General features: G+C 39.9%; 1 protein-coding gene across 2 annotated transcripts in view; it reads right to left on the bottom strand.

The window, feature by feature from the left end:
* Window positions 1-15,584, bottom strand: part of PDS5A (PDS5 cohesin associated factor A) — an 85,719-nt gene extending 70,135 nt beyond the window's left edge. Inside the window, exons 1-2 of one of the 2 annotated variants that reach the window (XM_056352545.1) lie at window positions 15,314-15,584; window positions 14,329-14,499 (exon numbers count right to left, since the gene is read on the bottom strand). In XM_056352545.1, the coding sequence (XP_056208520.1) occupies window positions 14,329-14,499; window positions 15,314-15,340 (198 nt within the window). In that variant the 5' untranslated portion in view covers window positions 15,341-15,584. The remainder of the gene's footprint in view (window positions 1-14,328; window positions 14,500-15,313) is intronic. The other variant, XM_056352554.1, reaches the window with a different exon arrangement.
* Window position 15,585: the final 1 nt, after the last annotated feature.

Raw genomic sequence — 15,585 nt, forward strand, 5'->3', positions numbered from 1 at the left:
TTCCATAACTGAATACACTCTTCTAAGTGAAGCATTTTGTATCCTGTATGCTTATCACTTCTCTTGGGTGAGAAAGCAGTATCTCCTAGTCAGCGATCTCAGAGAAGCCCAGGAAAACCAGAACATCTTCCTCCCTCATTTTCAGTATGACAGCTTTGCATGTATTCTGCTCTGAATTAAGAAACTGCAAAGTCAGTTTACAGTAAAATTGGTATTAAGCCTCCATCTAGCTTCCCTTTGCAACATCATTATTATATAGGATCAATGCACCCAAGCTTCTCTTGTCTTGGTCAAGCCTCTGAACATTTGACCCATTGGCCAAGAACGGTATCAGTTACTCACAATCTTTTTTCATATACCATCAAAGACTTGAAAGATAATGAGAGATTTTGAATGAAGACTCACTTAAGGTCTCCAGAATTTATTTACAAACAAAAAGACCAAACCCCAGGAATCCCAATATACTACTGATCGGTGCCATAGATTCATTCCTTAAACATTATTTTGAAGGTTTCCGAATTGAACATTACAAATAAAGGTTTAATTTAATAATACTACAGAATGGAACAACTAAAAACAAGAAGCCACAAACCCACACACTCAATACATGAGTTGAAATCGAATTATTTCAAAGTGAGGATTTGTATAATCAAAATCATCCATACAAATTCATCCAACAGTTTCTGGCAATATTCCCATGCAGCTATTTTCACAGAAGTTTCCATATACAAATTACTATGGGCAAATTTCTCATTGATTGGGAATAAGGTTGGCTGAAGTTTGACAACTACAGAATTTCAATGCATACACCACCACAGAAGAGCAAGCTACTGCCTGGTAAACACTGTCTCTTCAAATAAACAAAATTACATTCAAACATTTTTCAACAGTAGCCAGATTTCTGGCCTATCAAGGAATCCTTAACAATATATTCTGCACAATTCTCAGGCCCTGAAGTGTATGAAATACGAGTTAAACAGTAACACTTAAAGAAGAAGATTTTTCACTTTCTCTGAATAATTCTGGAAGAGCTTCATGTGAAACAGCAAACTCATGGTCTGCTCCTGCTATGAGCCCTGCGGAGTGTTAATAATGCTGGCTTTGGGATAACACAAAAAAAGATTCTACCGCTTGCATTTTATCAGTCCATGCTTGGTGGGGGGTAGCGGAGAAAGCCATTTATGATGCCCATCTGCTGAGTAGTACAATTTTTTGTGAATGTGTGATTACCTGAAAATAAGACTCATTTCCATATATGTGTAGGTATGCACACACATATTCCCCTATAGACAGATACACATCCTTAAGTTAGCACAACTTGTTGTATAAAGAACAATCAACTACAGCAGGCATTAGGAGGGGAAAAAAATAAGAATGAAAGCTGGCATGAAGACAAATCTGTTTGCAAGCACTGGCCTGTACTGCCTACTCTAGTTCAAGTCACAGCACAAGACTCAGTAGTTTGGACTTCAAAACAGGAAAAGACCAGTCTAAACATCAAACACCACATCTCTAATGATAATACTGGTACAGAACTGTGAGCCATCAGGCTTACAGAGGCCTGAAAAACACGGAAACTTCAAATTTTTTCTTTTGCACAAATGGGAATGACAGTAAGGGGAAAAAAAAGAGGAAATCAAACATTCCTAGAGAAAGAAGTGTACATAAGTACCTCTCACTATTATCACACCAATTCTGAAGTCCAATGAAAGCAATCACGTATTAGGATGAATGGGATGATCCATTACAGCAGCTATCAGCTAAAGCATTAGAAAATTCATTGTGGATTCTACAACATCCACATTACTTCAAAATTACTGGCACCAGCACAATCCATGCATTTGCGTATAAACATGGCACTGATTTCAATTGTTTCCAGCCAGAGAACATTCTCCTGTGTACCTTAGTTTCTTTTTCAGACGTGTAAGTGTAGCACATCATTCACTGCACGTACATTTGCAGATCTAAGAAACATGGGACACAATTTTGTACACAGATACTGCTTCACCAAACTGGGGTAGGGGTTTGTAGTGTTTCTTAGGGTCAACCCAAATCTGTCAGACCTGTCTGTCTATTACTCCAGCACGCATGCAACTGATGAGTGATGTTACTGAGAAATCCCTTTTTCTGGCCACGTTACTTTTCAGACAGATCCGCTTCTTGACCCAGCCCACTACACGGCTATATAAATGCACAGAGGAGGGTGGGACTGCCTCAGCCCAATCTTAAAGAGTGCAGTTTAGTGGATCTTTTAAGTTGTTTTAATAAGGTCAAACTCAATGAATACAGTGTTCCAAATTAAGCTCACAGCAAGTAACAGTTCTACTACCCCATGACCACCATACAGCTTCTGCCAACAGAAGGAGGGGGTAGTAGGTGAGTCTGCATAAGTCACATTGATCCAAATGAAAACTAACCTGGGGGGGAAAAAAAAGTTTTTTAATAGGATCACTTCCACAATCCAGTATCCTGCAGGCCACAGACACACCTGGGCTGCTGTGTGTAAAAAGATGGCCCACAAGCAAGCAAGAGTACTTCACTGGCTCAAAGTGCTGGTTTTGGTGCATGTGCTTCCACACATTGCAGTAGGGTGAAGCACACCAGCTTTTGATTCCCGGCAATCCTCCAGCTACTGTGTAGCAACTCCATCCTTTCCAACCATACTACCGTTCCCCTCCTTGCCTACAATCACCATGTACCTCCATTTTTTACTTTTCTCCTCTTACTCTTATCAAACTTTGTTTCAATGACTTTGAGAGTGTTCCCAACTCAGTTAAGACAAACAGCTTTGAATCATTATTCTCCCTCAACAGCAATGGCGGCAGCAGTGAAGATAATTGTTTCCTTCCGCAGAAGTAGTCAGGTACAATGGCGTCAGGATGACAAGTTTCCAAAACACAATTCTGGCACTCCATAAAAAGGACTTGCATTTTTTAATGTTTAAATAAACTAACTTGCTTCTGACTATGTTAAAATACCTGCTACGTGCGTCAGGTCAGATTACTAAACTGACTCCCAATTCTCTGCAGAACTAACCTTCCATTACTTACCAAGCCACCTTTTCACCTTTCCTGATGAAATTATTTTTGCCCATAGTTCTGTTTTCAAGCAGAAGATTGACAAAGATGATGAAAAGCAGCGGGAAAACTCTAAACAAATCCTCCAAAAATGCTAACAATTAGTATTTTTCTTATTTCTAAAATTTTGAGGCTAGTTTTAAAATTAATTTTATGATGTTGCATGATGCTAGGCTTTTAACCAAAGTGTTGACAGGCGTTCAATCAGAGAGTATACAGAAACTGGAAGTCCTCACAACCCACGTACAGGCTAAAGTCAGAATGACTCTGAAGAGTCTCAAGACAGTGCAAATTAGGGCACAGCTCCACAGTATGATTTCTCAGGAGGCAGAGACAGTGTAAGAGTCCCTGAAGAAGTCTCTCAAACCAGCTTCATTGCCAGATAAAATAGAGTGGAGAACTCCATCCTCACCTGTGTATCTGAGTATCAAAATCCAATTTTAGCATCAGAAATGGAGTGGCACACAGAGCTGCTACTCTAGGATGACTATGCTCTAATCTGCTTAACAAATTCAACTGAGACCAGGATGGTCCAATGTGCTCAAGAAGCTAAACTAAGAACAATACGTAAAGCTTTCAAAATGAAACAAAATTAAATGGCAGCCTTTTTACTTTTCAATCTGACTGAAGGTGTTTTAACCTTTAAAAGGGAAACAAAGGCTAGGACTGAAAAAGCGTTAATTTTGGAAAGCATAACGCACCATCCCTGCTTTCTCAGCTGAGGTTTAGAAACACAGCCTTTGTTTTCACTCCCAGTTCAAAAAGACTTTACAACTTATTAGGCTTTCTACTGACCTACTGCCGGTTGTACTGATGTGTATATATTCTACAAAGATACAGGTTTTGTACTTGATGAACCCTCCCATTTCCTAAAGCAGAACTCTCCTGATTTTACAGCAGTCTAGACTACCAGTTCCAACTGGTACAGAGCTGAAATCTTATTTCCAGATTTCCCAATTTCCCTTAGACTTCACAGTTATGCCTACTTTCATATTCTACATACATTTTTAAAGAAAAAAACTGTCACTAACAGTTCACAAATGCAACTACTAGACCCTCATTTACTGACTTCACACAAGCAAATACTTCCTTTCTTGCCACTGGAATTTTACTGGTGATAGCAGAAGTGGGAACTTTAGAGAAGGATTAGAAGTTTTTCAGAAATAGTGACACATGCCAATTACATTTACAAAGGATGACTGAATAAGGTATTTAAATAAACATGTATTTTCAGCAAAAAGCTTTAAAGTTGCCTTGCATTTCTTTGTTTTGCTTTGTAAGTGAATGAATGTTAACTGTGCGGTAATTCAGAGCTCAGAGCGAGCCAGTGGTCCAAAAACAAACACGGAGGGCAACCTTCTCCACCTCCCCCCAGATTGCTGAATTCTGTTTCTACCATCAAAAGTATCAAGTTTACTTTGTTTCGTTCTTATTACTGCAACAGCTTAAGAATTAAACTTTTCTTCATTTATTCTACAATATGTTGCACAACTGTACGAATGAAGGGACATAATTTCTGAATGATTCTTCTCCACTGTTTCATGTAAACAAAGTTTTTAAAGAAAAATTATATCCTTTCTGACTGACTAGGACATCAGGACTAAAGCCTAGAGAAAGGCACCACAGTCAGAGTGTGTGAGTTAAGTGACCAAGCATTTTTTTTTTATTTTAAATCACATGAAGGTAACAATTCTTATATTCCTCAGAATTTAATTTCCAGTAATTCCTTACTAAATTACGACTATGGTTTGATTAAAATTCAATAATGAGTTTACTACAGAGAACCATTATTGCATTTTGGATAATTAAGTACATGCATATATTTTCAAATAGTAACAGAAGAGAACACAATTAAAACACAAAATTGTATCAAAACAACAGGATTTACCCTACTTTGACTACTCAAATCCATCTGAAGGTAGTTTTAAGGGGAAATATCAAACAGTAGTTTCCTTTCATCACATTGGTAACACCAGTAACGTCAATCAGTTTCGGTTTTTTTCCAAAGAACAACATATTTTAAAAAACTTTTCACATCCACACTACGGCATCATCATAAGGCTCAAACTGCACATTTTCTTTATACTGGGCACCTGCTAAGTTCAACTAAGTTTTCACTACACAGATTTTGCTTCAGCATTTGTACCATCATCATGATTCTAAGCAGCCAAAATAAACAGAAAAAACAAAATTATTTAAGAAAAATACTATAGAAAACATTAACTAAAGAACCTAGTGATCATCTTTTGAGATTTTTAGCTACTAGTGCATCACATAAGCAGTTTCCATCAAGATGATCAAGGAACGTAGGAATCCTTTGTAGCTATTAAACCCCCACCACTTTAAAGTTAAAAAAATAGTAATATTTTCAAATACCATGCACAGCCCTCTACTAGTCTGTGGGTTGAGAAAGTATTTAAAAGTTTGTGTGCTTTATTTTAGCTTTTCACCTCATTTACTGCTGCTATATGAAATGAATTTTACCATAAGCAGCAAAATTAATGATGGCTGGTTTCCAACAAATCTGTTGCCCATCACCGTTCTCTAAGAGCGCTGCCAACTCACTCCCTTCTGCACTCCTCACTCTCATCCTCCTGCACTACCTGCCCACCTCCTTCTGGGTGCCGTGCCTGGAGAGCTGGACCAGGGCGGGTGGGGTGGGTGGGCAGCACATTCCCTATAGCATTCGAAACACCCATGTCAGAATTAGTTGAATTTATTCCAGCTAGCATAAGGGCTGCTGCCTTTTGAAATGTTTAACAGTGCTGGTCCACTTTCCTTTCTATAAACAGAACTCTGATGTCTCTTATTCTGCTTCGCACCAATTAGACAAATCTTGCATCTCTGAAACCCTTGCCCTACTGTCAGCAAGTTCTGAACTAAAGTAACTTCAAGAAAGATCAGCAGCAAAGAAATTTGAGCGGCTGACCAGATAAAACCTTTTTTCATTAGAAAAGCAAGCTAAACACATTTGCCCAGACAAAGCACTATCACATATACAAAATGAAAAACACAAATATGTTTTCTTTCAATTTTTGAGAGGCTGATTCTCAGGCACTTAAAACTACAGTAATGAGATTTTCATAATAACAACAAGTTTGAAGTTCATCTCTTGTGTTAGATGTGGTGATAGAACAGTTCAAAGATTGTAAGTTATACAATGTAAAAAAAATAATATTGTAAATGTGCAGATCTCCTGCAGATCTGAAGCTATTCCCTGATGGTCAATCAGGTTATTTCCATAGAAGGCCGTAAGAAAGCAGAGAGTACAACTGCAGAGGAAATGGTATTCTTTAATGACTGCAAAGCAAATGCTAATTCTACTGAACAGCAACATAACTACTTTTTAAAAAAAAAAAAACCACACACAAATGTGCATTTTTCAGGTGCTGTAGCCAAGCAAAGAAAGGGGTGAGGGAAGACTCCAGAAATATTTTATTTATGCAAACTTCTTTTAAAATGTTCTTTCTCCTTCTCTTTCATCTTCAGTGTCTGTATCAGTTTAAAAAAGTATTTTTAAATCAAAAAGGCATATGTCTCTTTAATGCTTATGAATGCATTCTGCCAGTACAAAACTTTTTCTCTGCTTCAACAGTTTGGAAAGTTTTGATAAATCTCCTGGAGACAGATGTCATACTTTCTACCATGAGGTATTAGAATGCAACACTAAAACAGTGTAAGGCCTATAATTGCTAATGACTACCAAACAGTGTTTCAGCAAAAGGTGACAGGCTCTATTCATGTAAGACAACAGAGTACCATTAAGATTAGGTAATATAACTGAACAACTGGAAAGAAATGGGAACTCACTGGAGAATAACTAAGACATTAAAAAGGCTGAGCAGTCTTCACAGTTAATTTGAATGGATTTTTCTCCACACCATGGCTGCAAAACTGATCCTAACACTGCAGCTCTGACAGCTCCATCAGATAAGTATGTATCATCTGTCTCACATAAATAAAACATATGTATAGGATATCCCATGCTATCTAGGTACCACAAAATTTTCAACCTTCATTTCTAAGCAGGAACATACTTTGTGCCAATTTCATCTTTGTTTACCTTTAACAGTACTTCATCATGCTTAAGACATCTTTGCAACAGCCAAATTCTGATGTCAGCACAGCAGTGGGAATACAGTTCATTAGTTTACTGCAGCTGCAGAGCCAGCAAACACACATTGCTTTGAGTGACACCAATAATAGGCATGTGGTTTAGATTTCTAGGTAACAATAGTGATTAAAAAGATATTGCAGTCTAAAAAAAAAAAAATCATATATGAAGAATGTTTAACATAGATTGTGGACTAGACAAAAGTTTGGTTTCTGTAACTACTAAAATGGCTATAATGTGTACTGTGAATGAATTACCTGCTATTTATTTTGTCTGATTTTCTTTCTGGTAGCAAAAGATGCACATAGGCATTAAGCAAAATAATATTAATTGATTCACAAGTGGACAAGGAAGAAAAGTAACCTCAGATGATGTTTCATACCCCTTCCCATCAATCATCTCCACATTACTGTCTGCAAACCAAGGGATATTTTTTTTTTCATTTCATAGCACTGTTGTGAGATTAACACTTCATTTATGAGTCTCCGAGCACAGCTACGGCTCCTGCTGTTTTGCAAACTTAGGCATACAAACTTCTCATAAAAATGCACTGATGTGTCAAGGATTTTGCAACCAAACTTTATTTAAAATATCTGAATACACAAAAAGTCTCCCACATTATACCATAAAAATACATACTGACAGGCACACCCACCTGAAGTGACATATCGAAGTATGTCACTTATACTAAAGACAACATCAAAAATCAATTCAGCTGTGGTCTGCTGCAACCTTCCAGTATGACTCTGAGAAATATGTAACCTTTAACAACTGCTTAAGTTTCAATTTCAATGAATGCTCTTTCTTCAGGAGAGGGGGGCAAAACCAGAAATTCCTCATCTGCTGTCATTTATTATTTTATATGCTTTTATCTTATTCACCTCTTTTCCAAGTATAATCCTATAATTCTCAAATCTCTAGTCAACCTGCTCAATCCTGACGTTACAGTATTTGGTAAGTGATTACATACCCTCCTTTCCTCCCTCTCCTTAAAAAACAAACAAACAAACAAACAAAACCAAAACACACAAAACCCAACCTCAACCAAAAACCTGAAGCCATTACTTGGTTCAGTCCACAGAAAGGACTTGCTCTGAAGTTAATCAAGGTTATTTGGTAGAGGAGCGTATTACTCAAAGGCCATCTTTCTTATTTATTGAAGCTGGAAGACTGTAACTGAAGGGAAATATTGCAGGAAAGGAATATTCTATGCCGTGTTTTAAAAGTTTAGTCTGAAGACTCTCACCCTAGCCTCCACCTATTACAAAGTTTCTATAGGAACTTGTGGTCTGAACATGTAAAGTGTAGCAGAATGCACAAGTCACATTTTAGAAATGCCAGATCAGGCATATGAAGCTAGCTTGTCTTTTTTTGTGTTTGGGTTTGGTTTTTTCCTTTTCAGTGGCTCTTCAGTTCCCGATCTTTTGAACTGCAATTAACATGATGTACTCACCTCACAAAAAAGCATTAGCACAAGAATAAAACTAATTATTTCAGGTTTATGATGGAATAAACAAGGGCATAAGGACTTCTGAACTCATCCATTTTGGTGGTCAGTCATCAGAAGTTATCATTCCTGGTTTAGCAACCTCCGTTTTTTCCCCCTTTCAAATTGGGACTTCTTTTATTTCACTATATATTTATCTTATTGTTGCTGGGAAACCATTAAAATAGTATCATACATGTGAAATTGTATGTTAATTACTGATGCACTTGTAACAAAATAAAATTTTGTTAAAAACAGATACAAAACCAAAAGGGTCTCATCATCAGTCAATTTGAAATTCAGTAACATCTGGGTGAACTGGGTGAGCTTACATGGTCTATTTCTCTAAAGATTAATGAAATTGGGACATTTACAAAGCAAACAGCTATATTCCATTGAAAAAAAAAAAACAGGACAAGATTTCTTCTTTGACTAGCGGCCTGTCCCAGTTAATGGAAAACCTGATTGTTGCAAGAGTCAAACTAATTAAAAAGATTAAACTATGAGCAAAATCAAATTAGAAATTTGGCTTTAGGCTTATGTGGCCAGCAAAGCTCAAGAACACTAAACGGCAGTCTGCAGTTAAATACAATTAATGGAAGTTTTAGAATTGTTAGAATAATTAACTGTGGATCACTTCTGTAACCTGGCTATATGACCTCCACAAAACTGATTAGAATTTTTAAATATAAGCATGTAAGTACATGCAAGTCAGAGGTTTCACCCATGAAAATACCCATGTCACCAAGTCTTGCCAGCAAATTGTATTTATTAACTAGTACAATCCAACATACTTAATATGTACACCTTTCCCCTCACACATAGATTTTCTTCTCCAGGATAATAAATCTGTATTTTTTAGTTCTGTTCTAAATAACTACCTAAGCATAGCCAGGTCACATCAAAGGTGCATCTAACTACACAATCTCAGAGAACATCCATTAATTTCTGCAAAAGTATCAGGATGAGCGAAGAGCAACCTTTTCTTCCCTCTCACATACCTCCAGCCTACTCCAAAACATTTAAGTAGAAAATACAACCAACCTTTCTCAATTTTACCATTATATAACAGATGCTTAAAACTCACCTGTGTGTAATATGATAAATTATTAGCATTAACTATTTCTAGTGACATGAGGATAATCTTCCAAAGACAAAGATGCAACAGGCCCAGCAACAAAGAGGCCAACATTTAATAACCAGAGCAATATGCAAAAAGACAATGGGAAGAAGGAAAGCAAGTGTTTGTTTCTCTCTGGCACCAATACATAGCCAAAACCTAAGAAATGCCACGGGACAAGATAAGGAAAATCTCAAGACACACCAAGAGTGTGTCTTCTCCAGGTGATCACAAGCTAGGCCTTGGGGTTGGGTGGCAGGGGGAAAACTGGGGAGAGAGGGTAGAAAGGTATATGTGGAAATCAAAAGAAACTTTCACAGAAAATGCCTTGCCAGACTATCACCATGGGAAAAGCAACAAGAGTGCTGGACTGGCTGAGAAACAAAAGAAAAATCACTCCCCAAAACTAACACAAGCACCCTGCCCGCCCTGCACCTCCCCCCCCCCCCCCCCCCCGAAAAACCCAGAATACTAACCCCAGCTTTGATAAAGAACTACATTGCCCTCAATAAATTCTAACCTATGAAACTCTTAATTTCACAAAAACAGGGTTTTACACTGTCTTAAACCTTTGTTAAAAATCTCTATGTTGCAACTAGTTTATCACTCCTTTTCCTTTGGAAGGTTTCAGAAACACCCTTTTTCCTGGGGGTGGGGTGGGGTACTTTTGTATCTTTAGTGTCTGATTAAATGTGCTTTTTACAGATTTTATGGATTAGTGCTGCTTACACCGATATCTATAGGTAAAAGAAAATGCTGCACTGTAGATGTTTTCTTTTTTTCTACAGACTTGTCATACACTTTACCAAACTGTATAGTTGTTGGTACAAAGCTATACCTGAACTTGTCATGATGCATTATTTCTTTTACTAAAAAAAAAAAAAATATCTAGCAGGTGAGGTGGTTTTGCAGAAACATACAGAAGTCCTCATCTCTATCTCAGAAGTCAACATTTGCAAACTTTTATGTTCAAATTGACTCTGAAGTTCCTTCAACACTCTAAGGCAGGAGTGCCACAAAAGGAAGTTGCTTTTCCCCCGCTGTGCTGGCACAAGTATTTGTGAACTCTCAGGATAAATCAGGCAAAAATTATTCAGACTAAAATTAACATAGGTCTGGCTTTTGGGGTCTTTTTCCTCCTAAGTTTTAACCCAGATCTGTTTACCCATCCATTTTGGCATGCAGCAAAGCAAATGCTTGTAGATAAGGTACACAACAGAGGCTGGGACAAGCAGCAGAGCAAGCCACTTCTTTTCAGTTCTGGTTTTGCCTACAAAGTCAAGTCTCTGAGAAAGTCAGTCTCTATGCATTTTGGATTCGTGGAGCTATTTTTAGCATACCTGACAATTAAGTACACTACTATTGATCTTATTAATAATTATTACAAGGTTCTACATCAATGACATCAAAATATTCTCTTGTGACAAAGAAAGTGGTATCTGAGATGTAATAGTTTACTGACAACAGTATACAAGTCTGGAATTTGACAAGGCAGTAAAATACAGTCAATTTGAAAAAAATGTTAATAGTCAGTATCCACTTTGCTGCAAAGCTTCTCTATGAGTTTCTAAAACTTCCTTCAACTATCTTACAGGAAAAAACATATTGCTAATACAATTGCTCTCAACTTGTATTTAGTTGCTGGATAGATTTTGGAACTAAAGGACTACTTGGTGCCTTAGAATTGTTTGTTGTTTTCCACTTCTGTCACCTGTTTAAATAAAAGTTATTACCTCTCCCCACAAGCCTTACTAAATTGACAACCATCTGACTGTCCTGAAACCAATCACTACATTACTTGAAAAGATGCACTGTACAGAGAAACAAAAAACAAGCAAAAAAAAAATTATTTTCTAGTCAAAGTACAGTAAGCCTCAACTCTGCTACATGCTAGCTGCACAATTAGATTAAACTTACTTGGATCTATTAAACTGCCACTTGTCCCCAACCATAGCAAACCAGTTAAAATCACTTCTTCAATAGCTGAAATTATACATCACATACTGTCCCACTCTAAGAAGGCATCAACCCATCAATGTAATCTAACACACCAGAAATCCCCTTTGACTCCATTAAAGCACCTGAACTGGTGTTTCATTCATTATACATATGCAATCCAGAGGCTTTTCCTTTCTACGTCACCCTCAGTACTCTTCCATTTTCAGGACAGTGCTAATGTTACCATACAGATATATCAAAACACTGTAAAAGAATCTGGCCTACATTTTATTACCCACAACCCCAAGCAGAAAGAGGGAAAGGATAGAAAAACATTCTTTTTAAAAGTCCTTGGCACAAAAGCTGCTGCTCAGGCACTCTGGGACAGGTGCCCAGAATGTCTCAAGTTCCAATAATATGAAAAGCCTTCATTACAAGAAGAGGTTTGGACACAAAAATACAGATGCAGTATCAGAAAAGTTGCTAATAAGGACACAAATTTGTAACCAATTAAGTTGACCATGACTTCAATAAGCTAAAAGTACAAAAATTTGCAGGACATGACCCAAAGCCTGGTGGCCAAAACACCAAGTTACACACGCATCTTCTGTAAGACACACAGAGCATCTTTAGATCACGCATGGCCAAGAAGGTGGCAAACCCACTAGTTTCAAGGGCTGATTCATGCCTGAATTTGTACATTCTGCTGAAGGTGGCTTTTATCACTCAGTCATATTTAAAGTTGTGGAAACTTAACTTTTAAGTGAACAAAACTTTTCCAAGCATTTCCATCCCAAGCACTGCATCATCATAATATTCCACATGCCAGAATGAATTTGGTTTCATAGATCAAGTATGTATTATATGATATATATAGGTATATATATTATATATATGATAAGATTAGATAAAAAGCATGGATTTCATAAATAAAGATTATATATGTCTATACAAAAACATAAAGAGTAAAATACTTGTTGGTTTAGTTCGAAACTGTACAATACTTCCAATTTTCTTGATGCTTCAGTGAAGTTAATATCTGACCAAAAAAAATCCTCAAACTCAGATTAAGCAGTACCAGTAAGATAAGAAAAATCTTTCTCTGTTGTTTCAGTGATGGTAGGTCCACTAGCAAAATATTTGTTCCCATTTAAAGTTTGCCTATGGTCTTAAGGTCGTCTGAATTCCTTAACAGTAGTTCATTAAAAAATCTGCTTTTAGCCTGAAAATTATGTCCAACACACACACATGAATTCAGCAAAACATGTCTGTTATCTAAGAATGGCATAGCTCACCATTGCAAGTTCTCCAACAGGGACAAAATAATATACCTGTTTCAATGAGCACCTCAAAACTGCACTCCTCCCCGTTCCACACGGACTTTTATTCAAGGTCTCTGTCCAAACAATCAAAACTCTAGGATCTTCTCCTGTAACTGGCAATATTCCACTGGAGTTTCGAAAATACTAGACTGGACTTGTCCATTCAATAATTCGCAAAACTGTAATTGGACAACAAGGCTCATTTTCAAAGAAACAACTGACATGTGCTTTGTTGCTTTGAAAGCAAAGCACAAAGCCTATATTCTCTTCACATTTATAGGTAAGAGATTTTTTCGATGTACTGACTATACAAGACTGTGATTTCTATTTTTCAGTCTTTGCGGCGTCACTGTTGTGATGGGACACAGATCAACAGATGAGAGAATTATTCCAATCTCTGAAAAATTATTACTACATCTTCACCTGGGCACAGGACCAAATCCTAGGTTACAACAACTTTCTGGTCCAAAGACCATGGCGTTAACAAACCAGCTGTGCCAATATTTGATCGATGCTCAACTTCTCTGGTTTCAGCATAGAGTTAAGAAATAATGCTACTGTATCACTGTAGTATTTCATGTTTCCAGTGGAAAAAAGGAATAAAACCCCAATAAAACACAGAGGTAAGCCTCACAGTCCCCCAGGATGCTGTCAAGCAAGCAAAGATGTTTTTGTAACTGTCCCTTTTGCTTAGGAAAATTTAGTAACTTTACCAAGCACCAGTTATACTGAATAGGAAAGAAACTGTATGTGTTATATCAAATTGCAAAATCTGAGGCAGGTTTTACATATTAAACAATTTCAAAATTAACCTACACACTCCAGAAATTCATCTTTGCTGTTTGTAAACAGTGCTATCTTTTCAGTCAAGAACACCCTTAGCTAGCTCTACTTGTTTCTGCCGCTCAACTACGTTTGCTCAAGGCGCTGGAACCCCCAAAAGCCTTCGAGCTTACCAACAAAAATTATCAGTAACATATCCTGCAATTATTACTTATGATTCCACTTCAGACCCTCCCCAAAACTGTGGATGTATTTCACGTACAAATTAGCAGTTTAACATATCAACTCTGGCTTTGAGGGAGCTCACAGAAGTACTGCCACGAATTACAAAAATGACTCCTCTTTTATAGAAAAGCAGGATCTGCAGGTAAGAAGGAGACATTTCAACTGTGACAAGGAAACCCTGGCAATTCTCCTTTCCAGTGATGAAATGTTTCTCTTAAGAAGCAAAAGTTGCAGGGAAGGGGGTGGTGATCAGGATTGCTCACCTTTAACCGTTTAACCACCTCATCGTTGGTAATTTTATCCGTAATCTCCTTCACTCCAGGAGGATAGTAGATGATTTTACCATCGGCAGCAGGTTTTGGTTGGGTAGCAGGGAAGTCCATCCTGGTGCTGCTGGTTATAAACTTTCCTTCTCCACAGTCCTCTACCGGCCTCTATCGGTCAGAAAACAAAAGTTCAGCAGAATGGAAACGACTTTCTAACCCTCTTTTTCCATTTCTCACCCTCAATTCGCAGAAGGCCCCGCTGATCACCCCGCCGGCTGCGCCCCCCGCCGCTGCCCCCGCCGCATCCTCCCGCCCCAGGCGCGCTGGAGCGAGGCCCTGACCGCCGCCGCCGCCGCCCCCCGCAACTCCAGCCCCTCCATTCCCCTCCGGCGCCTCCTTTCATTGCGGGGCTGCTCCAGCCCAACACCAATAGTTCGGAGCTGACGGTTTTACGACGAAATTTCGGGCTCGATCGAAGGATGCCCCGGGGCCGAGGGCCCGCTACGCCCCGAAGGGGGGCCAGGCGGTGCGATTCCCGGCCCCGGGGAGGGCCCCGGAGCCGGCACGCCGGCCCCGGAGCCGGGAGACGAGGCCTAAACAGTTAGGCCTCAAAACTATCAGGAGGCAGAGAAACCAACAGGAGAGGGGGGAGGGAGGGAGGGAGGCGGCGGCGAGCGCAAACAAAACACCCCCGCCGGCCCCCCCCGCCCGGCGCCGAGCCCCCCGCCCGGCTCCCCCGCGGCGGCGGGAGCCCCCCCGGGGAGGGGGCCAGGCCACTCTCCACTTTCCATTTGTTCCCGCAACTTCATGTCCCCTCAGCCCCTCGCCCCGCAGCCCCTCCTCGCTCCGCCGCCCCGCACCCGGCCGGGCCCACAAAGAGCCCCCCAACCCCCCGGCTCCGCGCACACACCCCCGCCGGCCGCGGGCGACGGAAAGGGGGGGAGCGGGGACGGAGGGAAGCGGGACCCGGAGCCGCCTTTACCTCATGCAGCTCCGGAAGGTGCAGCATTGAGTAGCCTCCGTGCCGGGTGGTCCTCGCTGCTTCTCCGCCACCCCCGCCGGCCGCTGCCCTCGCTGCTCCCGCCGCCTCCCTGCTCCGCGGTGCGGCGGCGGCTCCTGGTCGGGGAGGGGTGGGGGGAGGGGGAAGCTGCTCGGTGGCGGCAGCGGCGGCGGTGGCTGGGGAGAAGGGGGAGGCTCCGGCGGAGCGTGCGCCGCGGGGACACAGTGCCGCTCTCCGTCCGGCCGGGGAAGAAC

This window comes from Falco biarmicus, chromosome 1, assembly GCF_023638135.1.
Source record: "Falco biarmicus isolate bFalBia1 chromosome 1, bFalBia1.pri, whole genome shotgun sequence".
Lineage (NCBI taxonomy): Eukaryota > Metazoa > Chordata > Aves > Falconiformes > Falconidae > Falco > Falco biarmicus.